The sequence below is a fragment of the Pollicipes pollicipes genome, unplaced genomic scaffold, assembly GCF_011947565.3.
Source record: "Pollicipes pollicipes isolate AB1234 unplaced genomic scaffold, Ppol_2.1 Scaffold_6052;HRSCAF=7182_pilon_pilon_pilon, whole genome shotgun sequence".
In the NCBI taxonomy this organism is placed as follows: Eukaryota; Metazoa; Arthropoda; class Thecostraca; order Pollicipedomorpha; family Pollicipedidae; genus Pollicipes; species Pollicipes pollicipes.
Genome location: NW_023596805.1, coordinates 27173023 through 27196748, shown reverse-complemented (window position 1 = coordinate 27196748; position 23726 = coordinate 27173023). Strand labels below are relative to the sequence as shown.

Here is a 23726-nt window from a genome sequence, read left to right as displayed (position 1 = left end):
AACCGCATCAAGGGTCAAGTCTGAACCAGAACAACGACCCAGATTGTTCAACTCACGTTCAAACTCCGTCTCAGAGCCCGAGAACGCGATCGCTGGAAATGGCTGACAAGCGTTGTATAGCGTTGAAATGGCCACCAGCCGTTGCATGCCAGTCGTGGATGGCAGCCATCCTTGTCAGAACGACGCGCCCTGGAGGCTTTCGAGCGCACCCACGCGAACGAACAGTGTCGCCTAGGCTCGGCTGAGCGGACTTGGACCGGCGGCGACCCCAACCCGTGGCACTCGGACAGAGACGTGCCCGGCCTCAGCGCGAAGCTGCCATCTGTCTTTCATTCCGACCAGCTAACGCTTCTGCTAAGTCAATCAGAAATTTAACCGGGTTGTAAGGTACCAGAAAAAATAAAACAGGAAATGTCGCGTACAGTGGTACCTATATTCCGAGCACATCAGCTGCCATCTCTGCAGCTCTTTGACGACATATCTCCAATGGCGCACCTAATGGTAGTTAGGTGACGGAAACGGCAAAGGATAACCCACGGCAAAAAAACTAGATAGTTGAGTAACACGAGATTAGCACGAGATCTGTAGAAACCGCCAAAGTTATAGCGACTTCCGCGGCCGCGGCGATGCCAGTGACCGGCCGATTCACATTGGCTGTTCTCGATCTGGCAACACTCCCTGGCAACGCCTGCGCGCCAAGGTCAGGGAATCGGCCCGGCGCGAGAACCGGGGCTCTGAGAGCATGTCGCGGCGACATCGGGGAGTCGTGGATCGCTGCGCGCGCGTGACGGCCGAGAGCGGAGCGTGTTCCTGCCGCGGCCTGTGCTCGCTGTCATGTGGGTTCTCACTGTGTCCCTGCTGCTGGTGGCGGCGTTCCTGTGGATTCGAAGGCCGCAGCGACCGACCAACTTCCCGCCGGGTACATATTTGCGCTCGCAGAGATAGTTAGGTGACCAAAGATGTGAGACCTTAGCATTGGGGAGCGTGGATGGGAGGGAGGGGAGGCAGCGGGGGAAGCTCGCTTCCTTGCTTTTGAAAGCTGCAGGCGCCCCCCAGGCGGTGGTTCATCCTGATCTGTAGAGGGCCCATTCTGGCTAGTGAAGGGTTGAATCACCCGAACAGGGCTCGTTCTGACATGTAAAATCCATATTATTGGCTAGGAAGGGCTCATTCAGGCCCGTGCAGGGCCCATAATGGCCTTCAAAGAGCCCATTCTGGCACAGTGAAGGTCCATTCTGTCGGTATAGGTCCCATTCTAACCTGTAGTGCCTAGTGAACCCATTCTGACTTGTAGCCTGTCCACTATCGACTGTTGAGAGTCTGTTTCGTCCTGCGGAGAGCGAAATCGTCGTCGTCTATTTTGACCCGTACTGTGTCCATTCTGGCATGTAGAGGTTCCATTATCGACTGTGAAGGCCCATTCTGCCTTCTTAATGGCCCGTGGTTAGGGGGCCAATATGGCCTGCAACAGGACATTCCGACGTTTGGAGTGTCCATTTCTGACCGTGAAAGCCCATTCTGGCCTGTAGAGGGCGACTTCTGAACTACAGAAGACACATTCTGATCTGTAAAAGGCTCATTAGGGCCTGTACGCAGCACGCTATCTGATTTTAAGAGGACCATTGCACGTAGTTCCCGCGTTGATGATCATATCTCGTGCGTTGCATATGTCACGTCTTGCGCAGTGCTTGTGGAATATTAACCACAGTTTGCTGGAAATGACTGTATCAGTGGTAGCATCAGTAAAAGGGAAGCTTCCTTCGTGGTACGTACATATAAGGCACAGCTGTCCGTCCCATCGCATTTTAGAAAGTATCGGACGGTAGTTAAATCAAGACTAAGACCAATGTAGGCATAGCGACAAAGGTCAAGGCGACATTCGAGTGGGTAAATGATCGTTGTGTCCCAAATGCATGGAGCGCATGTATTGTTGCTTTAAGACAGGTATGCTTCGGCATGACACCTTTCAATAGTGGCAAAGCCGGCAGATGATTTGAGTGGTGGGACGAGTTGAAGAGATGGAGAGAGGGAACTGGTTTCATGGCCACTGTCTTTTCTTTGCACGAACTCTTTCCGCCGTAAAGCCCAATTGAAAATGATGTTTATGCATCCTTGGAACCTCCTTGGGCTTTCGCTCTTGCACCATAAATGACTTTGAGTTACGGTTTGTCAAACAACCGACCGCTGTATATGTGACGTCTTGGCATTCAAAGCACCCTGCAATTCTCAGCTTTAAAACTAACGAATTACCATTTTCTACCAAAAGGCCCCAGACTCCCGAGACAGGTAAATCCATTGTGTCTACGAATACATCCGAGTGCATTTGGGCAACCCATTTCATGTCAGCCGTCAAATGGCGATGGATTGTTTGTCTGACATCCTTTTAGTGCCATGATTGTTTACTTTTATCTCAATTCACTTTTAATCATGATGACCATTTGTCACTTGCCTTATTTCCCAGAGAGTTTTGCAGCCTGTCGAATAGTATCTTCTTCGACAGTTTGTTCTTCGGACTTTTCCCATTCGACTTTATCCCTGTCGACGTTGCTCCCATTCGACTAGATGAGATCGATGCTTCCGTTCCAGTTTTTTTCCATTCGACTTTTTCCACTCGACTTATAACGATTAACGCATGGGCACGTGCTCAGCGCTTGACCTGCATCCTCTCCAAGTAAACTCAGGCCACTCACGGCTGGTGCTCGTAGCCTTCCCGGATCAACGGGGCGTCGCGAGTTGCAAGATGAAACGAGAGTGAGGGAAGAAAGGCGAATGTACCTGCTTTTAACACTTGGCACTCTAACAACACGCTGTATTAGAAACGCACGAGAAACGGTGATAAATTTACCGTGTCTCTTGCTTGCGATGCGTGAATGAGTCGGGCTTAGCAGCTGACTGACGGCCGGGACATTACTGCGGCCATGGCTGGGGTGAAGACATGATTGGTTCTATAGCCTTGGGGGCTGTGATGCCTGTACTTACGGACCTGGACCTAGATCTGGACCTTTGACACTACCAAACCAGCATTTGTTTTTGAAGTTCAGCTTTTGTCTTCGACTTGGCTGCAGCACGTAAAGACTTGTAACGCTATGGTGATAATGCACTATTCCTGTGAAACGCTCGTGACCGATCGATAGTTTTCAGGTACTTACTTGTACTTCCGGTACTTCCGGTACTTACTTCCGGTACTTCTCACATACAACTGCACTGGTATGTGACAAAATCATAATTGCTCTTAACGCAGGCAAAAAAGGCATGTTGGTTGAATGGTTAGACGAAGCAATATACTTTAATCACTTAGAGCCATAAAGCTTGCAGCAATCTGGCGGGCAACATCCAGAAGCTCCAAGAAAGGGGACTAACCAAGTCACCCATTCATAACCTATTTCTGTCCTTTGCCACAAAAAATACTTCCCGCTCCCCATGCCTCCTGTAACATGTGTCGCTAATTTGCTAAGTTGTCGCTAATTCGCTAAATCGGTCGCTAATTTGTGTCATAAAAAGTAAAGAAAAAGGTTAAATATGCATTACAGCGTGACGGGCATATTGCCTCCCGCCTTGCCCCGCATTTTCGCAGCCTTCTCCTCCTCTAGAGCAGCTCAACGGAGGGTGCAAAATGTGCGCCGTTTTGCGATGAAAAAGCGCGTTCGCCACGCCGTCGTTGCTCTGCGCTTAACCACCTGAGCCCATCTTCCATATTGATGTACTTAACCCCGCCCTGTGACCAGGTACAGCCGTTCCAACAACGTTCATACTCTGGTGAAGCGTTATAGCCAACTTCTTATTGATAGCAGCTGTTCTCAAGTACTGCACCTGACGTTGGATACAGCCTCAAGAATACATGTTCAGGAAATGCTGCTTTTAGAAGTCTTGACATTTAGCGTCCCGAAAGCAGGAGTAAAATGGCCAAAATGAGACACTTGAACGGAACAAATATGATGGCAATGAGTGACGAGCAAAATAGCAAATTGAGCAGATTTCAACGGATTTTCAACGAAGAAAGTAGCGTAGATTCATTAGTGCATTGGTGATTGTGCACATGCTTTTATTTGTTAGTGCGATGTGAAATCTTTCATTGACTTGACTTGAACTGGTTACATCTTACTGAGCCCGACTTTTAAAGTAATGCGCTCTGATGTCCACTAATTGTCTTACCGTGCATATGAGATTCACACGCTGTAATTCTGGCAATTGTGACCTTGACCTTAGCGGTGCGGAGTCAGGTTTCCGGGTAGAGGTCAAGGATAAACACTACCAAGGCGCCACCGTCAATGTTTGATGGAAGGAACGAAGTCAAAAAACAATCACATCAGCACTTAACTGAAAAACGTTGAGAAGGCGTGCTCGAAATGATGTCATTGTCGTAACGGATCACTGCTATGGAATTTCACGCACCTTGCGCTGCACCGCCGCAAGGCATAGTCGCTCAGGAACCGTTGATTGGGGCTGGGGCAACCACCCACAACTTTCTGACAATTCCGCATTGGCCCTGTGGGCGTCGACAGGACAGAAATCATCAATGCGATGTTGGCAGAAAACAAGTTATCTGAGTTCCCAAGCTCCTTCTCATCGCAGTGCTTATTATCATCAAGACCAATTGGCCATGTACTCTACTAGTGTATAAGCTTGTGTTTGTATGGTGGCTAAAGCTAGGTAGGATGATATTATATGTACCCTACAGCTACGATGCGGCTTGGGCGCCCCATTCCAAAAGTATGAAGTCTGTTTATGGAGAAATATTAACAGAGCCCAACCTGCCATTTAATACGGTGGCGGTAAAGCATCTAAACGGCACGCTGCTTGAGGAACACATAGTTCACTTTCCCCTTCCAGGTCCACACCAACACCGTGTATGGTAAGCTCCAGGCGCAGCCAAATGTTCTCTGGCGTGATGCGTTCAGACTGACAAAAGCAACTGCGGCATGAACTGATTCCATTCAATCCAGGCGCAGTCGATATACGTGACACAATGCTGCTATTTTCCTCCTCCCTTGCATCACACTGCGAAACAAATTTTCAGTCCGTGTCGCTCGCTGAGACTGCATTCAACTGTGGCTAAACTGGTGGGCAGGGTCATGAGCAGACTATTGTTTTGGACAACTTCAAGAAATGGTTCCCTATTGGTGGCGCAGCTGCTCGGTTGCAGGCTCTTGCCGCCCGCTGGGCAAATCACAAACATTCTTTCATTCGCGTCCGCAGATGCCAGGGCAGTTATGATGAGGAGGCGGGGAAGAAGCGCAGTGCTGTTACGAAGCGTTGACATGATAATGTGGATTGGAAAACATAATTGAAATGAACATCCTTATTACGTCTTGACGGTGCTACAGTGGCATTATCAAGTGTTGTTATTGTCCTAGCTGGTCATGAGGCTTCACTTGAGCATGTTTTTGAAATATGTCCCAGAGGTGGACACTCCCTTTAAAACTCTCTCACAAAGCTTACATACGCACTGATAATTATAAAAATGCTGTGTAGAAACGAGCTGAACCAGCTGATAACAATGCAGCCCGCACAATTCTACTAGCATTCCACCATCATTTTTATCCACCTTTTAGTGTTCTCAAACAGCGTGCAAGTTACGCTTGACAAGTGTAGCCTATTGTTCTCCCATTCCTCGCTGTCCTAATCCAGTTATGACAGTCAAAATGAATACAACATCAGCTCTATATGAATGTATTTATTCTGAGCAGCCGACATATAAACGTAACAATCAACAGCCGTTTGCTGAAAGTTTTAGCCTGACCAAATATTTAGCACACATTACGGTCACTAAAAGTTCCGTCCAAGCATCCTTCCATGGCGTGACGTCCAACAACCAGACATTACCCTGTTGGAGCAGCGCTCCTGTTCTCCGCGTGGTGATTGGCTGCGGAGAATACGGCGGCGGGGTGGCACACGCATTACCGAGGACTCCCTGTGCTGGTGGCTGGCTAAGACAAGGCTGACTCACACCTTGAGGCTCTATGTGCTGGTGAGGCTATCTTTAACAGTATTGCAACCAACTACGATTCAACACACGCTGGCCGATGGGGAGGTTTGGTATCTGGAGAATCTGAGCGAATGCCTAACGAATGTTGATTTTTCAGTTTGGGGTGACAGCTCCACAACTCAGTTTGCGTTTCCTTCCCGCTGCACTGACTCTTTCTCAGTAACTATTTATTAGTGGTACAATGTACAATTCGGGACAAAATGACCCCGGCCGCCGGCGCACGATAAAGCACCAGTCATCATCACCATCCTAAAGTGTACAGTTCTCAGTTGACACGCAAACGATCCTCAGTAGTAAATAATCGGTAGAAAACGAGCTGTGTATTTTGCTTTCAGTTCACGCCTAACACTTTACGCCTAACCCTACACGCCTAACGTTTTACGCCTAACGCTTTACGCCTAGCATACACGAACACACGCCTGGTAGTTGGGTTACGTATGTTTGAAATTGTTGGCACGGTATTCGAAGCTGCTGTCATTCAAGCAGCAGTACGTATTCTTAATAGCGAGTGGGGTGTAAGCACATTGCTAAAAAAAACCACACCAAGGCTTCCGGCCCAAAAGCTGCACGCTACAGACAGACGCCAGCTGTAGCGAGACGACCACATACGGACACAATAGCAGCAGAGGGACTAAACTGACCCGCTTCACCAGTGACGCCATCTGTGATCACCAGACGGCGGCCATCTTGTGGTCAGTGCATCGTCTTCCAGCCGGTACACCGGCAACACCAGCGCGTGAGAAACATAGTCAGCAGGACACACATTCCAGGATACACCACTATAACAAGCAAGTGGGAACAGGCTTCACGAAAGCTGTGACCAAAGCCGAACAGAACTCCACTTTGCGCTTTCTTCGGCACAGGCGCAGTTATCCCTACCACTGACTGTGCATCCCTCCTCTGCAGCTGTTCCGAGAAACGGTTCAGTTCTTCACTACTGACACAGATGTGTGTGGGACCCATAGACGTCCCACTGGAAATCCACTAGAAAAAACGTTTTAGTGGCATGGATCTGTGTAGGACTCACTCCAGCCCACCACAGGCAGGTGTGCCTCCGGTCCAGTGACACGGATCCACGTGACCTGGGTGACCGGTCGCAGGGCCTAGACCATCGGTCATGTTCCCGGGCGGTCGCAGAGATGCGAGAGAAGCGCCACTCCTGCCAGCCTCGGGCTCGTCGTTCGTAGCAGCGCCACTCAGACCAACCTGGTGCGAAGGAGCAGGAACACCACTGGCCGCTAGTGGTGCAAGAAATAGCTACCACTACCGAAAGCTTCGACTACCCTCCATTAACTTTCGAGTCACTGTCACTGACAGACTTGAGCCCGTCATGTGCTCCCTTTAAAATATTTATTTGATGCATGGTTGATCATGGCGACACATTATGAGTTAGACATACGGAACCCGTGGCGCGGGCAAGGGGGACCGTACAGCGGGACGTGACCTCCCCACCTTAGATATTTAGGACCTATCGGACTATTTGAGACCTTTGATAAAGGACCCGATTTGAGAACTTGATTTGAGGACTCGAAGGGCTTGAAAGGCCATACTGGCCGCTGGCCGCCGTAAGTGGTATAAAGAGGCCCCAGCCCATAGGGCCGGTCACTTCAATGCCAGCCACAGGGTCCTGCGCACTGATCAGGGGTCCCTTGAGTGGACAAGGGCCTGTATGTTGGCCAGACACCCCCAGTAACGTACAGTTGGCTCCGTATTGGTACGGGCTTGAGAGCTCATTCCCTAGCAGGAAACACAGACGGAGTCAGGGATTTCCATTGGTCGGGGCCCCAGCGTCTGTCAGAGCCTCATAGCGCATAACAGGGGTCCTGTCGAGCCAAAGGGCCGCGTGTCGGCAAAGGGCAGTGTTTGAGGAGCCCCGAGGGCCTGGAGAGCTCACCGGGCCGAAGACCGAAGGCTCCATTGGAGGGCCTAAGGGCGCGAAGGGCTGGTCGCAGTCTTATTCAGGGGTCCTGGTTTGCCGGGACGGGTGCTCAAATGAAAATCAGAGGGCCCTTTGCGCCGATCGAGGACTCCTGAAGCGATGAGGGGAGGCATGTTGGTCAGGCAACATCAGTGCTGCACAGTCGGCTCCGTGTCGGTATGGATCTGAGGGCCCACTTCCCAAGCAGTTACAAAGTCGCGGCCAGCGATTCACACATGTTTGGGCCCCTGTACCTGTCGGGGACCCACAATGCCTGACAGAGGGTTCTTTGTTTGAAAGGAGCCCAAAGCCGGCCAACGGCAGTGTTTAATAAGGCCCGTAAAAAGGGCCCGGGTGCCTCATCGAAACCGAAGAGCCAAGGCCTGGTTGGAGGGAACAAGGGCCAGGAGTGCTAACTATAGATCCCTGATCACACTCTCGGATGGGGTAGGTGGGCGTCAATCAGTAAAGGCCAATTCGCTCTTATTATCAATCTAAAAATCGCGCAGGTGAAAGATATGCCTGGTCCATCCTCTGATCTACGATTTTATGTCCTACAGCATTCGAAGGTAGTTGTTTAAGATGCGGCATGATTTTCGTCCCACCGTTGGTCATGGCTTAGTGTTCGCCGCAGGGCCGACGCTGCGCGGCCTATGGAGGCAGAAAACGCCGGGCGGCGAGGTTTGTTGCAAAAATTTGCGAGCGCACGTTTTCGAAACTACGCTACCTTATTTTCATCACGTCTCGGTTATGACTTAAGCGTTGAACATTCACCAACAGATGTAGGTTTGGCAATGTTATCATAGATTGTTGAATTATTTCTATCTATAATCCACATGATGTAATACTCAGATTAAAATTCCCGCAAAGCTTCTCTGTTCTGTCGGTCTAGAAAACGTCAACTGGACCGTCGTAAAATAAAGAGCGCCGGAGATTTTTTTCATGCGGTCGTTTAACGCATGATTTCTTCAAATTATTGCCTGTGAAATTCATACAGAGCTGATCTCCCGGCAGCTTCTAGATTCTATTTCAGTTACAGAAGGCAAATATGAGAGGCGATTTTGTCGGGAAGGGTACTTTCACTATCAGGGAGCTCTTTGTCAACCCAATGCCCCACCCTTGCCAAAGCTCTGGCTGCCACCATGCATGTGGCCTTAAGGACAGCGTTGTTTATGTTACGCGCTTCAGTTCGCCTGTTTGTATCGGGGAGCCTCGGTTACATCCGGTGCTTAGCGTGGGGTGAGTTTTTGAGCTGTGAGCCACTGGGCTGCGAGCCACTGAGCTGTGAGATACTGAGCAGTGAGCTACTGAGCCGTGGGCTACCGAGCTTTGAGACACTGAGGTTCGAGCCAGTGAGCTGTGCGCCACTGAGTTGTGCGCCACTGAGCTATGCGCCACTGAGCTATGAGCCACTGAGCTACGAGCCACTGAGCTGCGAGCCACCAAGCTTGGCGGACTGATGGGGCACTGTTCTGTTTTGACCAACCCGAGCCACCCTGCCTCCGGAGCATTCCAGCAGCCAGAGACAATTCAAATGGTCGGTGCACCTTGTCGCGTGGCATCCTTTCATTGTACGGTCAGCACACGCCAGGTGATGCGATACACGTGGATCTCTTCTCCGGGCCGGTTTGTGACCAAAGTCTGTCTGCCGGCACAGCCTGACACCGTGGCAACACAGGTACGTATCAGCTGAGGTCCACCGCTGATCGCTTGCAGAGTCACACGCACCACCTCGTCAAACGCCTGGCCAGTCGATCACAACACTTCGTCAAACGCCCGTTGAGTCGCTCGATCCACCTTGTCAAACGTCGGGTTAGTCGCTCACTCCGCCCCGTCAAACGTAGGGTCAACGACTGTCAGCAAAGCAATCAAAATGTAGCCATCATCAGAAAGTGTTCACACGGAAACGTTACGTGTACAACCATCGCTGGAACGATGCGGTGACTGCGAGTACTTCTAGATTAAGTGAGCTTGGCCCGGTACCGCCCGGAGAGCCGTTGCAGCCATCTGTTGAGCAGGTAGACGTGCAGAGCTTTTTCGTAATCCCGTTAGATGTCATGCCGATCTCACACCCAGCGCCCAGATCCGCACCTATGCAGGTGCGCGTGACCTCCATCAGTACCTCTGCGGCAGACAGACAGTTCAGAGGTTACAGCGTCAGGCTAGGGCTAAAAATCACTTCAGAAGGTACAGGAGCAGGTCAGGGGTCACAGCATCAGTTCCTGCGTCACAGGGCAAGGTTACGGTCAGAGGTCACAGGTTCGTTTCGAGGCATACGCGGTAAACGTCATCAGCAGATTGTGCAATGACATGGTCCATCGCACCCAATCACGGACCGCCGTTGTGGCTCTGTTAGGCGAGTGCTGCACTCTCTGACCAGCGACCAGGGCGTGGGTTCGCGTCTCAGAAGTTACATGTAGAATGCGCTACATAACAAGCCCGATCGGTTTATCTCCACGTTTCTTACGGTATTTTTTTTCGGGGGGGGGGTATTCACGACTTCCGGTCTTGAGGTTTTTGTTTGTTTTCGCCATCACCCACGTAAATCTTTCCGCATTGAATGCGCAATGACAGAAGGAAGGTGCCCTTTCTAAAATCAGCTGAGGAGGCTGAGTTGGTCGTGTTTGTCTAGCCGACTCCAAAAACTGGATTACTCCCCGCATTTCGGTCGCTTTAAATTGCGTTACAAGTGTCAAAACTATAAAGCCTTGTTATTGGGATTTGTCTCTTCCAAACTTGTTTTGGTTTTGAATAACCTCGTCCCCTCCCGAGCCAGTGCGGAGCTAAATTTTAAGACAGTGTAGAGCGGGGGGAGGGGGTGCAATTAACAAAACAAAACATTTAGGTGAGTTGATCCGTTACAATCACCGAAAAGTTGTCGTTTTTCTGTCATTCAGGTTGGCAGAGGCGCAAAAATATGGTGTTATGCAAAATGGCGTGACGCGACACTTCAGACGAAAATTGCAAGAACCGACACTTAAAGACGAGAATGGCATGACCCGACACTTACAGACGAGAATGGCGTGACGCGACATTCACAGACGAGAATGGCGTGACCCGACACTTAAAGACGAGGATGGCGTGAGCCGACACTCACAGACGGGAATGAATGGACAATTGCATTGAATTTGGCAAATATCAAACTGCATCATTGAACAAGACGACGCGTGAACACATTATGGCATGCGTCTCCATTCTAGGCGTTTTAGTCCCTTAATTCGCCTAAAATCAAGGTCTGATATCAGGTAAAATGTTCTTTGAACTGAAAATGGTTGAAGGAAGCATACTTGACATACTTAAACTTATACTTGGTGAACAAGAATTCAAAAATTGTTGTAAGTAGTTTCAATACCTGATAAAGCTGGGGACTATAGGCTCAGATTCAGCTACTGCCATCTAGCGGAGGATACCACTTCAGGGATGTCTGTTGGCGCGGTTCGTTACTATTATTAAGTCGTTAGTTCGCCAAACGGGATATCACGGGGCTTAATGTGTAATACTGATGGCCTAAGTGGGCTTCGGGTCAGGCCAGTTCGTACAAGATGGGTCACCAATATGCACATAGGCGGATCCTGGGGGGGGGGGAACGGGGCCCTGGCCCTCTCCCCCCAAAAAAACTCTGAGAATATGTTTTGTCCCCCCCAAAACATTCCCAGGATTTCATACAAGTTTCGTCTACTTACTGTCTAATTTAACTTTGATGGTGCGGTATCAAACATTTCTTTCCGTTTCGGAAAAAAATTCATGAAGGAAGTTTGGCAGCGATTTGAATATCAAAACGAAACGCATATTGACGCGGTTTAGTCATACTCGGCGCAGACATCGTGTTTGATAAGTGCACTGGACTTCGGATCCCACACCAGCCAGCTGGCGACGAACGGTTGCCCCCCCCCCAAAAAAAAACAACACCGGGCTAGATCCCCCCCTGGATATGCATTAGGAACCGCTGTGCAAAGGTCGCTGTATCGCAGACACTTCCGGGTGGGTTACTAGCCTGTAGTAAATATTACTGGCATTGTATAGATCACTGACCTGTAGAAGACGCACTGCGTGGATTGCTGACATTTGGTGCATATTGTGAGAAGGTTCAATGAGATATAGTAGCTGTCTCGTAAGAACAACTGGTATGTAGTAGGCATTCACATATGGCTCTCTGGGATGGATCAGACATCACCGGGTAGCTTACAGACATCACGGGATGGCCTACATACCTCACTGGATGGCTCAAATAATTACCGTATGGCTTAGAGACATCACTATATGGCTAACGTACACCACCGTATGGCTTACAGACATCACCGGGTGGCTTACAGACATCACGGGATGGCCTACGAACATCACCGTATGGCTCACATACCACGGCTTACAGACATCACTATGGGCTAACATACGCCACCGTATGGCTTCCACAACCGGATGGCGACAAAACACCACCGGATGCTTACGGTCATCACTGGATGACTGACAAACATCACCAGATGGCTACATGCATTACCGGATGGCTTACACATATTACTGGATGGCTTACGGACATCACCGTATGGCGTACAGACATTACCAGATGGCTTACAGACATCCAAGATGGCTTACACACATTACCGGATGGCTTACACCTATCACCGGATGGCTTACACCTATCACCGGATGGCTTACACCTATCACCGGATGGCTTACGGTCATGACCAGATAGCTTATATACATTACCAGATGGCTTACACACATTACCAGATGGCTTACAGACATCACCGTATGGCTTACAGACATCACCGGACGGCTTACTGGCATGACCGGATGGCTCACAGACACCCGGTGGATCCCACCGTAGACGACTCGCCTGTGCCATGGACGCCGAGGTTGCGGTATTCGCTGAGCGTGATGCAGTGGCTGAGGTCGGCACCGCACGGCTTGGGCGGCGGCAGCACCGTGACGCAGTGGGAGACGTTGGTGCCCGTCCCGGAGCTGCACTGGACACAGCGCAAGCTCCCTGCTGCGGGAGACAGGGGACGGTCGGTCAAAAGTCAGGCACTGGACACAGCGCGAGCTTCCTGCTACGTGAGACAGGGGACTGTTCGTCAAAAGTCAGGCACTGGACACAGCGCAAACTTCCTGCTGCGGGAGATAGGGGACGGTCGGGCAGAAGTCAGGCACTGGACACAGCGCAAGCGTTTTTGCTTATGCCCGCCCCGGAGGCAGGGGGTGGTCAGTGGTCAGTCGCTGGACACAACTGGACACAGCGCAGGCCGTCCGCTGTTGGGAGACAGGGGAGGGACGGTCAGTGGTCAGTCGCTGGACACAGAGCAGGCTAGCAACTGTGGGGAGACACGGAACGGTCGGTCAGTAGTCAGTCACCGGACACCGTTTCAGCGGAATGGACCGTTTCAACGAGTTCTTCTCGTCGGTGGACTCTCGAATCGCAGCCGACCTGAGCGACGACGTCACAGCCGATACGAACCCGCGTCCGCCCATCGTCGTCTCGGTGACGTTGCAGCTCCAACTAGTCACCCTACCGCAGTTGGCGGCACCTGTGAGACGCATGAATTCGTCTGAAGCGGTCCGTTTAGACTGGGTGACGCTGAACGTAGTCAAGCGTTGTTTCATAGTGATGGGCCCGCATCAGCTGTGCGTTGTTAAAGCGTCTGTGACGGAGAGTACTTTTCCCGGAGATTGGAACACCTCCGAGGTGGTCCCCCATCTACAAAGCGAGAGGCGACGTGTACGAGCTCTCTATCTTCCGATCTCCCTTCTACCTCACTTGTCTGAAATTGCTGAGAAAATTTCCGTGATCAACTCTCTCGGTATCCATGTGATTACAGCATTTTATTTCATGGCCAATATGCGGGCAATCCTTGCCTCTGCACTGAGGACGCCGTACTCGGCGTTGTCGAACGAATCAAACAAAACTCAGTACGCGGTGAGATTTCCACAGTTACCGCCGCCGAACTCAGCAAAACCTGCGACAGTGTTGACCATGGCGTCCTCTTGAACAAGCCGGTGTGACACGTTGTGACCCAACTTCGCTCCGGAACTATCTGAGCGGCCGAGGGCAGCTGGCAAGAGGCGGCAGGGTGACTTTAAGGGTCCGTTTCGAGGTGCTCCAGGGGTTTATCGCCGGGTTGAACCCCTTCAGCTTGTTTGCAAGTGATTTTCACCGTATCTGATTGGGCTGTCGAATGATAGCATCGCTGACCACACCGAGCTGATCGATTACTCGCCACCCAACCCTCGAAATGTAGAACCACTAAAACGGCGCATTGAAAACTCCTTGGGAACATCGCAACGCAGGTTCAGACCAACTCCGCTAAAGGTGAGCCCAGAAAACACATTTCACCTTAATCAGAACCAGTCAGAACATCAATAAAGCTGAAGACTTTCACGTGTAAGCTCGCTGACAATTCGTCGCATGTTTGTCCCTTGAAGTGCAGTGTCTTACCGGGCCACCCACTCATCTGAGGCCGGAGACGTGACACTGCCGAAGTACAAAGTCTCGGCCCCACAGAGCGGGTTTCGCGACCGTGCTGCCGCCTGGTGGAACCAGCCATCTCCGGCAGTCACTGAGCGTCCGACACTGTCCGCGTTTCGTGCGCCGCTGAGAGCACTGAGGGCGTGAGAGCCGCTCGCTCTGTGCTTGGCTCCATTAGCTTCTGGGAAACTCCTCTGACTAGCAGCTTTTGCGTGCAATGTGTGTCTGCCTTGCTTTATACCTTTTGTACTATACCTTGTACATGGTGTCGCTAATCGTGAATAGCGATACTGCATGGATGGGTTAAATATCTAATACAGTGCAATTTTCGATAATTTTTGGCACCACTTATGGGACATGTAACTTTATTTGGCCTTCGTGATTTCGTATTGACTCGATACACTTGTAAGGAGGCTCAAGGGCTAGACTCGGACACAACTCAATCTCCAAGGACTTGGCTCATGTTCGAACACGTGAAACCAGATAAGAAAGGGACTCGGGTTTTGATAGTGGATCAAGGATCAAGTCTGAACCAGAACAACGAGCCATATTTTTGGACACATGTTCAAACTTCGCCTCAGAGCCCGAGAAAGGGATCGCTGGGAATGGGTGACAAGCGGTGGCTACCAGCCGTTGTATGCCAGTCGTGAATGGCAGCTACCCTTGCGAGAACGACGCGCCCTGGAGGCTTTCGAGCGGACCCACGCGAACGAACAGTGTCGACTGGGTTCGGCGGACCGGCCGTGGACCGCCGGCGACCCCAACCCGTGGCACTCGGACAGAGACATACCCGTCCTCGGGGCGAAGCTGTCATCTGTCTTTCATGCCGACCTGCTAACACTTCTGCCAAGTCAATCAGAAATTTAACCGGGCTGTAAGATACCAGGAAAAAAAAACAGGAAATGTCACGTGCAGTGGTCCCTATATTCCGAGCACATAAGCTGATATATCTGGAACTCTTCAACGTCATACCTCCAATGGCCCACCTAATGGTTGCTTGGTGACAGAAATGGCATGTGATAACACACGGCAAAATAAAACTGGATAGTTGAGTAGCGTGAGATTGGCACGAGATCTGTAGAAACCGCCAAAGTTATAGCGACTTTCGCGGCCGCGGCGATGCCAGTGGCCGGCCAATTCACATCGGCTGTCCTCGATCTGGCAGCACTCTGTGGCAACGTCTGCGAACCAAGGTCAGGTGACCGCCCCGGCACGAGAACCGGGGCTCTGAGAGCATGTCGCGGCGACATCGGAGAGTCGTGGATCGCTGCGCGCGCCTGGAGGTCGCCAGCGGAGCGTGTTCCGGCCGCGCCGCCTGTGCTCGCTGTCATGTGGGTTCTCGCTGTGCTCCTGCTGCTGGTGACGGCGTTCCTGTGGATTCGAAGGCCGCAGCGACCGACCAACTTTCCGCCGGGTACATATTTGCGCTCGCAGAGCTAGTTGGGTGACCAAAGATGCGGCAATTTAGCGTTGAGAAGGGTGGATGTGAGAAAGGGAGGCAGTGGGGCAAGCTCACTTCCTTCTTTTTGAAAGCTGCAGGCGCCCCCCAGGTGGTGGCTCATCCTGATCTGTAGAGGGCCCATTCTGGCTAGTGAAGGGTTGAATCACCCGAACAGGGCTCGTTCTGACATGTAAAATCCATATTATTGGCTAGGAGGACTTCATTCAGGCCTGTGGAGGGCCCATAATGGCCTAAAAAGAGCTCATTCTGGTCTAACGAAGGTCCATTCGGTTCGTATAGGTCCCATTGTAAACTTGAGTGCATAGTGAACTCATTCTGACTTGTAGCCTGTCCACTATCGACTGTTGAGAGTCTATTTCGTCCTGCGGAGAGCGAAATCGTCGTCGTCTATTTTGAACCGTACTGTGTCCATTCTGGCATGTAGAGGTTCCATTATCGACTGTGAAGGCCCATTCTGCCTTCTTAATGGCCCGTGGTTAGGGGGCCAATATGGCCTGCAACAGGACATTCCGACGTTTGGAGTGTCCATTTCTGACCGTGGAAGCCCATTCTGGCCTGTAGAGGGCGACTTCTGAACTACAGAGGACACATTCTGATCTGTAAAAGGCTCATTAGGGCCTGTACGCAGCACGCTATCTGATTTTAAGAGGACCATTGCACGTAGTTCCCGCGCCCCTGTGGGGGGCACTGGTTGTTCGTTGGATAGGTGCACAAGTGTGAGCTCATGCAGAGGCACGGCGAAATTCTTGTGGCTCAACTTTCTCCGGTTGTGAATGATGTGCTATAAAGGTACTTGCTTCAGACGTATGAGGTAAAACCTTAGCCATCGGCAGAATTACACATGGTCATAAATGGACTTCCAAAATTGATTCAAATCATCATGCTTTGCCGTTTCCGCACACATCCTTCTTTTTATGACTCCCGTGTCCACTGTTGCTCAAAGAATAAAAGTGGACATATTTTCCGAAATAATCTGTATTCCTCCACAAGCTGTGGGCTTACTTTACAACTGAGCTTCGCAGAAAGCCGTTTCTAATTGCAACGTGCCGGCCTTTTATATCCTACCTTTTACTTGGGGCGAAGTATAGCACGCATGGAACATTTACTTCCCCTACACCTGACATTTAAATATTGAGCCTGTTCCAATCCATTCGTACTGGCCTTATCTATTCCAGCATATGTGTTTAGGAAACACCAATTGAACACAGCTCAATCGATGTATCACTTCAGATTTCATGGATTTATCCCAGTCGTGAGCATATTCATGCCTTCTATCAAACCATGGTCGATTTCTTACCGTGGCACTGTAGCCTTCACTGTTATTAAATGCACGAATGTTTCTAGCTTCCATATGTGCTACGACGGCGCAACCACGGCGCAGATTTTGAGGACACTTCCGACGAAACGCATCCCTGAATGGCTCAAAGTGAGACTGGTTGAGACTAAAAATGCGTTCTTTTTCAGGCCCTCCAACATTTCTCATCTTTGGCAATCTTTGGACGGCGATTGAGTCGGTTCGGGGCCAGTTTCTGGAGAGCATAAAGCATTGTCGGCACGAGTTTGGAGATATTCTTGGCTTCGTGCTTCCCACTGGTGAGAAGACTGTGCACATTTGCAAGTTTGAAGACATCAAAGAGGCGTGCGCGATGCAAGAAATGTCTGGAAGACCGAACAGCTTTGATCTGCTAGTCCGCAGCTTCCAACAAAAGCTTGGTGTTATTTTCAGCGAAGGCCCTGCCTGGGTAGAGCACAGACGCTTTGCTTTGAGGCACCTTAGGGACCTGGGCTTCGGGAAGAACTCCATGGAGTCGACAGTTTTGAACGAATTCGAAGAGCTCTCCCAGGAGATGAAGCGTGACATTGACTCACCGATGAAGGTCAACTTTCGCTTCAACCTGACGGTGCTGAACATAATTTGGAGACTGGTCGCCGACAAGCGGCTGGAGAGTAGTGACCCCAAGGCCCAACACTGCATCGCGACGGTCAACGAATTCTTTACTACCATCGGTCCGGGTAACCCGATGAACCTGGCGCCGTGGCTGCGTCACATCGCCCCTGAGTGGAGCGGCTACGCGCCGCTGATCCGACATCGCGAGACCACGGTCGGCATGTTCCACGAGGTGGTCCACGAGCATCGGCAGACGCTGGACCGCTCCAGCCCCCGCGACTTCATCGACCAGTTTCTGCTGGAGATGGAGAAGCCAGATGCTGAGGCTCGCCTCTTCACCGAACGCAACCTGTCCATCATCGGCATGGACTTGTTCATCGCTGGCATGGAGACGACGTCTACTTCTCTGAGCTGGGCGTTGCTCTTCATGGTCAAGCATCCGGAGGTGCAGAGTCGCGTGCAGCGCGAGATCGACGCTGTTCTCGGCGCAAGTCCGCCGACCTACGGCGACCGCACGCGCATGCCGTACACTGAAGCCACGCTGATGGAGGTGACGCGGCGTTCAAACGTCGTCCCCAACGCAGTGCCGCACAGTGCACTGAGCGACCTCTCGTTTCGCGGCTACACCATTCCCAAGGGCACCATGGTGATTATGCACCTGGACATGGTGCACATGGACCTGGCGTACTGGGGTGACCCGGAGGCGTTCAGGCCCGACCGGTTCCTGCACGCGGACGGTAGCGTGCGCCGTGATGAGCGGCTCATCCCGTTCGGCATCGGGAAGAGGTTCTGCCTGGGAGAGACGCTGGCGCGCATGGAGATGTTCATGCTCTTCACCTGCCTGCTGCAGCGTTTCAGCTTCACCGCCGTTCCGGGGCAGAAACTCTCGCTGGAGGCCAGGTTCGCGGTCGTGCTGCAGCCTCCCGAGTTCTTTGTGACCTACAAACCGCGTGATTAGCCTGTATGATCTACAAGCCGCGTGACTAGCCTTTGTGACCTACAAGCTGCGCGACTGTCCTTTATGACCTAGAAGCCGCGTGACTAACTTGCATGACCTACGAGCCGCGTGACTAGCCTTTATGACCTACAAACCGCGTGACTAGCCTTTGTGACCTATAATCTGCGTGACTAGCCTTTGTGACCTAAAAGCCACGGACTGGCCTTATGACCTACAAGCTGTGTGACTAGCCTTTGTAACCTAAAAGCCACGTAACTGGCCTGATGGCCTACAAGCGGCGTGACTAGCCTTTATGACTTACAAGCCGCATAACTAGCGATGAGGTGGCGGCTGTGCACCTGCTTGAGCACCTTGGTAGTCTGGGTGCCATGTAATACTAGCATGTCTGCCTCCCACATTGTTCTTTCGTCTCCATCACCAAACAGCAGATAGAGTCGGTGGCGTTTTTCACCTTCACCACATTATAGCTATAATGTCCGTCTAAATCACACGTGGTGTAATAGCGCAGAGTTCAAAAGCGGCGAAGGCATTAAAATAGACCAGCGCATGTGTGGGTAATGTCCGCACCTTACGCATTCCATGATTTGTGTCGTTCTTTCACCATCTGGATTATTGTCTTCGTGCTATGGGCAAATCTGATGTGGTGTGAGTTTATGTCTGTGATTGGCGTCCGGACCGTCAATGACGTCAACGTCTTCTGTCGTGAATACATCTGGCAGCAGTATAGGCTATACAGTTGTCATTTTCGTCTGCGCAGCTTCGATGACGTCACCATCCACAGCTGCTTGGGGCGGTCGCCCAGCGAGATTGCACGACAGATGGTGGCCCACGTGCAGACATACGTTTTCTTGACACGGTGCGCGCGCGGAGGTGGGCAATGTTCCAGACGTAATACAGCTGTGTCCCACTGAAACGCCCATTTTCCTGCAAATGCATGCAGTGTAGTGTTGCCCTTTGGCATGCCATTCTCAGGCTTTCACGCATGGGCGATGTCACTATTTTCTATAGGGGACAAAAGGTCTTAACACCATTACAATACTGGAATGAAAGGAATGAACAAGAATTTTTGCATGCAATAACTGTCGTTACTGTAAATGATCATTATTTTGCAACTCCTAATGTTTCTTGAGTTATATGACCGTAACGCATGGGGCCACGAGACAGTGCCTGAGGCCCACAGCTTTTTGGAATTGTAATATTGGCCCTTTGGGCGTTGACTGACAAGATATAATCCACCTGGCTATCATTGCCTCGCGTTCTCTTCGTGGGCGAACGTCTCTTGCTCCATGCTGGAGCAATATACTATCGCGGCGTCGTAGCTCCTTCTCAGCGCAGTGCATATTATCACCTAAACCTTTTGGCCTAATAAGCTATCAGTGTATAAACTGGTATCATTTCAGTGGAAAAGGTTCGAAGGGCGTTACTTCGTGCATTTGTAATTGGCAGCTGCATTATGGCTTGAGCGTCCGGTTTGTTTTTTTTTCTTTTCCCTATGGAAAAATAATCATAGAGGGTAAATCTCGCCCTTACTATGGCGCCGATAAATCATTCCAGCGACACGCTGCCGGTGGTCCAAAAATTTTCCATGCTTCTGGGTTGTACCCTGATCGTCAAGTGCTGGATATATTTTCTCATACCTCATATGAGAAAAAGCTCATTTCTCAAAGCCTTTCCCAATACATTTTCTCATAGCTCAGGCAAGAGAGCTGGCGAAAATTGCATCATATCTCGTGCGTTGTATATGTCACGTCTTGCGCAGTGCTGGTGGAATAATGACCAAAGTTTGCTGGAAATGACTGTATCAGTGGTAGCGTCAGTAAAATGGAAACTTTCTTCATGGTATGTACATATAAGGCACAGCTGTCCGTCCCATCGCATTTTAGAAAGTATCGGACGGTAGTTAAATCAAGACTAAGACCAATGTAGGCATAGCGACAAAGGTCAAGGCGACATTCGAGTGGGTAAATGATCGTTGTGTCCCAAATGCATGGAGCGCATGTATTGTTGCTTTAAGACAGGTATGCTTCGGCATGACACCTTTCAATAGTGGCAAAGCCGGCAGATGATTTGAGTGGTGGGACGAGTTGAAGAGATGGAGAGAGGGAACTGGTTTCATGGCCACTGTCTTTTCTTTGCACGAACTCTTACCGCCATAAAAGCCAATTGAAAATGATGTTTATGCATCCTTGGAACCTCCTTGGGCTTTCGCCCTTGCACAATAAATAACTATGAGTTACGGTTTGTCAAACAACCGACCGCTGTATGTGTGACGTCTTGGCATGCAAAGCACCCTGCAATTCTCAGCTTTAATTCTAACGAATTACCATTTTCTACCAAAAGGCCCCAGGCTCGCGAGATAGGTAAAGCCATTGTATCTACGAGTACATCCGAGTGCATATGAGCAACACATTTCATGTCGGCCGTCAAATGGTGATGGATTGTTTGTCTGACACCCTTTTAGAGCATGATTGTTTACTTTTATCTCAATTCACTTTTAATCATGATGACTATTTGTCACTCGCCTTATTTCCCCGCGAATTTTGCAACCTGTCGGATAGCATCCTCTTCGACAGTTTGTTCTTTGGACTTTTCCCATTCGACTTTATCCCTGTCGACGCTGCTCCCATTCGACTAGATGAGATCGATGCTACCGTTCCAGTTTTTTCCATTCAACTTTTTCCACTCGACTTATAACGATTAACACATGGGGCACGTGCTCAGCGCTTGACCTGCATCCTCTCTAAGTAAACTCAGGCCACTCACGGCTGGTGCTCGTAGCCTTCCCGGATCAACGGGGCGCCGCGAGTTGCAAGATGAAACGAGAATCAGGGAAGAAAGGCGAATGCACCTGCTTTTAACACTTGGCACTCCAACAACACGCTGTATTAGAAAAGCACGAGAAACGGTGACAAATTTACCGTGTCTCTTGCTTGCGATGCGAGAATGAGTCGGGCTTAGCAGCTGACTGCCGGCCGGGCCATTACTGCGGCCATGGCTGGTGTGCAGACATGATTGGTTCTATAGCCTTGGGCGGTGGCATGCCTGTACTTACGAACCTGGACCTAGATCTAAACTTCTGACACCACCAAACCAACAATTGTTTTTGAAGTGCAGCTTTCGTCTTCGACTTGGTTGCAGCACGTGAAGACTTGTAACGCCATGGTGATGATGCTCTATTCCTGTAAAACGCTCGGAACCAATTGATAGTTTTCCGGTACTTACGTGCACTTTCGGTACTTCCGGTACTTACTTCCGGGACTTGTCACACACCACAGCACTGGTATGTGACGAAATCATAATTGCTCTTTACGCAGACAAAAAAAGCATGTTGGTTGAATAGTTAGACGAAGCAATATACTTTAATCACTTAGAGCCATAAAGCTTGCAGTAATTTGGCGGGCTAAACCCAGAAGCTCTAAATAAGGGGACTAACCTAAGTCACCCATTCATAACCTGCTTCTGTCCTTTACCACAAAAAATACTTCCCGCTCCCCATGCCTCCTGCAATATCAAAGGTCGCTAATTTTTGTCATAAAAGGTAAAGAAAAAGGTGAAATATACATTACAACGTGACGGACATATTGCCTCTCGCCTTGCCCCGCATTTTGGCAGCCTTCTCCTCCTCTAGAGCAGCTCAACGGAGGGTGCAAAATGTGCGCCGTTTTGCGATGAAAAAGCGCGTTCGCCACGCCGTCGTTGCTCTGCGCTTAACCACCTGAGCCCATCTTCCATATTGATGTACTTAACCCCGCCCTGTGACCAGGTACAGCCGTTCCAACAACGTTCATACTCTGGTGAAGCGTTATAGCCAACTTCTTATTGATAGCAGCTGTTCTCAAGTACTGCACCTGACGTTGGATACAGCCTCAAGAATACATGTTCAGGAAATGCTGCTTTTAGAAGTCTTGACATTTAGCGTCCCGAAAGCAGGAGTAAAATGGCCAAAATGAGACACTTGAACGGAACAAATATGATGGCAATGAGTGACGAGCAAAATAGCAAATTGAGCAGATTTCAACGGATTTTCAACGAAGAAAGTAGCGTAGATTCATTAGTGCATTGGTGATTGTGCACATGCTTTTATTTGTTAGTGCGATGTGAAATCTTTCATTGACTTGACTTGAACTGGTTACATCTTACTGAGCCCGACTTTTAAAGTAATGCGCTCTGATGTCCACTAATTGTCTTACCGTGCATATGAGATTCACACGCTGTAATTCTGGCAATTGTGACCTTGACCTTAGCGGTGCGGAGTCAGGTTTCCGGGTAGAGGTCAAGGATAAACACTACCAAGGCGCCACCGTCAATGTTTGATGGAAGGAACGAAGTCAAAAAACAATCACATCAGCACTTAACTGAAAAACGTTGAGAAGGCGTGCTCGAAATGATGTCATTGTCGTAACGGATCACTGCTATGGAATTTCACGCACCTTGCGCTGCACCGCCGCAAGGCATAGTCGCTCAGGAACCGTTGATTGGGGCTGGGGCAACCACCCACAACTTTCTGACAATTCCGCATTGGCCCTGTGGGCGTCGACAGGACAGAAATCATCAATGCGATGTTGGCAGAAAACAAGTTATCTGAGTTCCCAAGCTCCTTCTCATCGCAGTGCTTATTATCATCAAGACCAATTGGCCATGTACTATACTAGTGTATAAGCTTGTGTTTGTATGGTGGCTAAAGCTAGGTAGGATGATATTCTATGTACCCTACAGCTACGATGCGGCTTGGGCGCCCCATTCCAAAAGTATGAAGTCTGTTTATGGAAAAATATTAACAGAGCCCAACCTGCCATTTAATACGGTGGCGGTAAAGCATCTAAACGGCACGCTGCTTGAGGAACACATAGTTCACTTTCCCCTTCCAGGTCCACACCAACACCGTGTATGGTAAGCTCCAGGCGCAGCCAAATGTTCTCTGGCGTGATGCGTTCAGACTGACAAAAGCAACTGCGGCATGAACTGATTCCATTCAATCCAGGCGCAGTCGATATACGTGACACAATGCTGCTATTTTCCTCCTCCCTTGCATCACACTGCGAAACAAATTTTCA

General features: G+C 50.2%; 2 protein-coding genes across 2 annotated transcripts in view; both read left to right on the top strand.

Moving 5' to 3' along the window:
- Nucleotides 1-764: 764 nt before the first annotated feature.
- LOC119104837 (methyl farnesoate epoxidase) overlaps nucleotides 765-23726 on the top strand; it is a gene marked incomplete at its 3' end in the record, with an annotated part of 36143 nt that continues 13181 nt past the window's right edge. The window contains 1 exon segment of the mRNA XM_037228561.1: nucleotides 765-919. Coding sequence (XP_037084456.1) covers nucleotides 835-919 — 85 coding nt within the window.
- LOC119104836 (methyl farnesoate epoxidase-like) lies at nucleotides 15642-19395 on the top strand. Its single transcript, XM_037228560.1, has 2 exons — nucleotides 15642-15778; nucleotides 17291-19395. Exons 1-2 carry the CDS (start codon nucleotides 15694-15696, stop codon nucleotides 18670-18672), a joined length of 1467 nt encoding a protein of 488 aa, XP_037084455.1. The 5' UTR covers nucleotides 15642-15693; the 3' UTR covers nucleotides 18673-19395.

Excerpts from the sequence above, each read along its gene's own strand:
- LOC119104836 (XM_037228560.1), top strand. The coding sequence starts at position 15,694 with ATGTGGGTTCTCGCTGTGCTCCTGCTGCTGGTGACGGCGTTCCTGTGG. Across the intron at positions 15,779-17,290 it reads ACCGACCAACTTTCCGCCGG|GCCCTCCAACATTTCTCATC; the intron begins GTACATATTTGC and ends GTTCTTTTTCAG.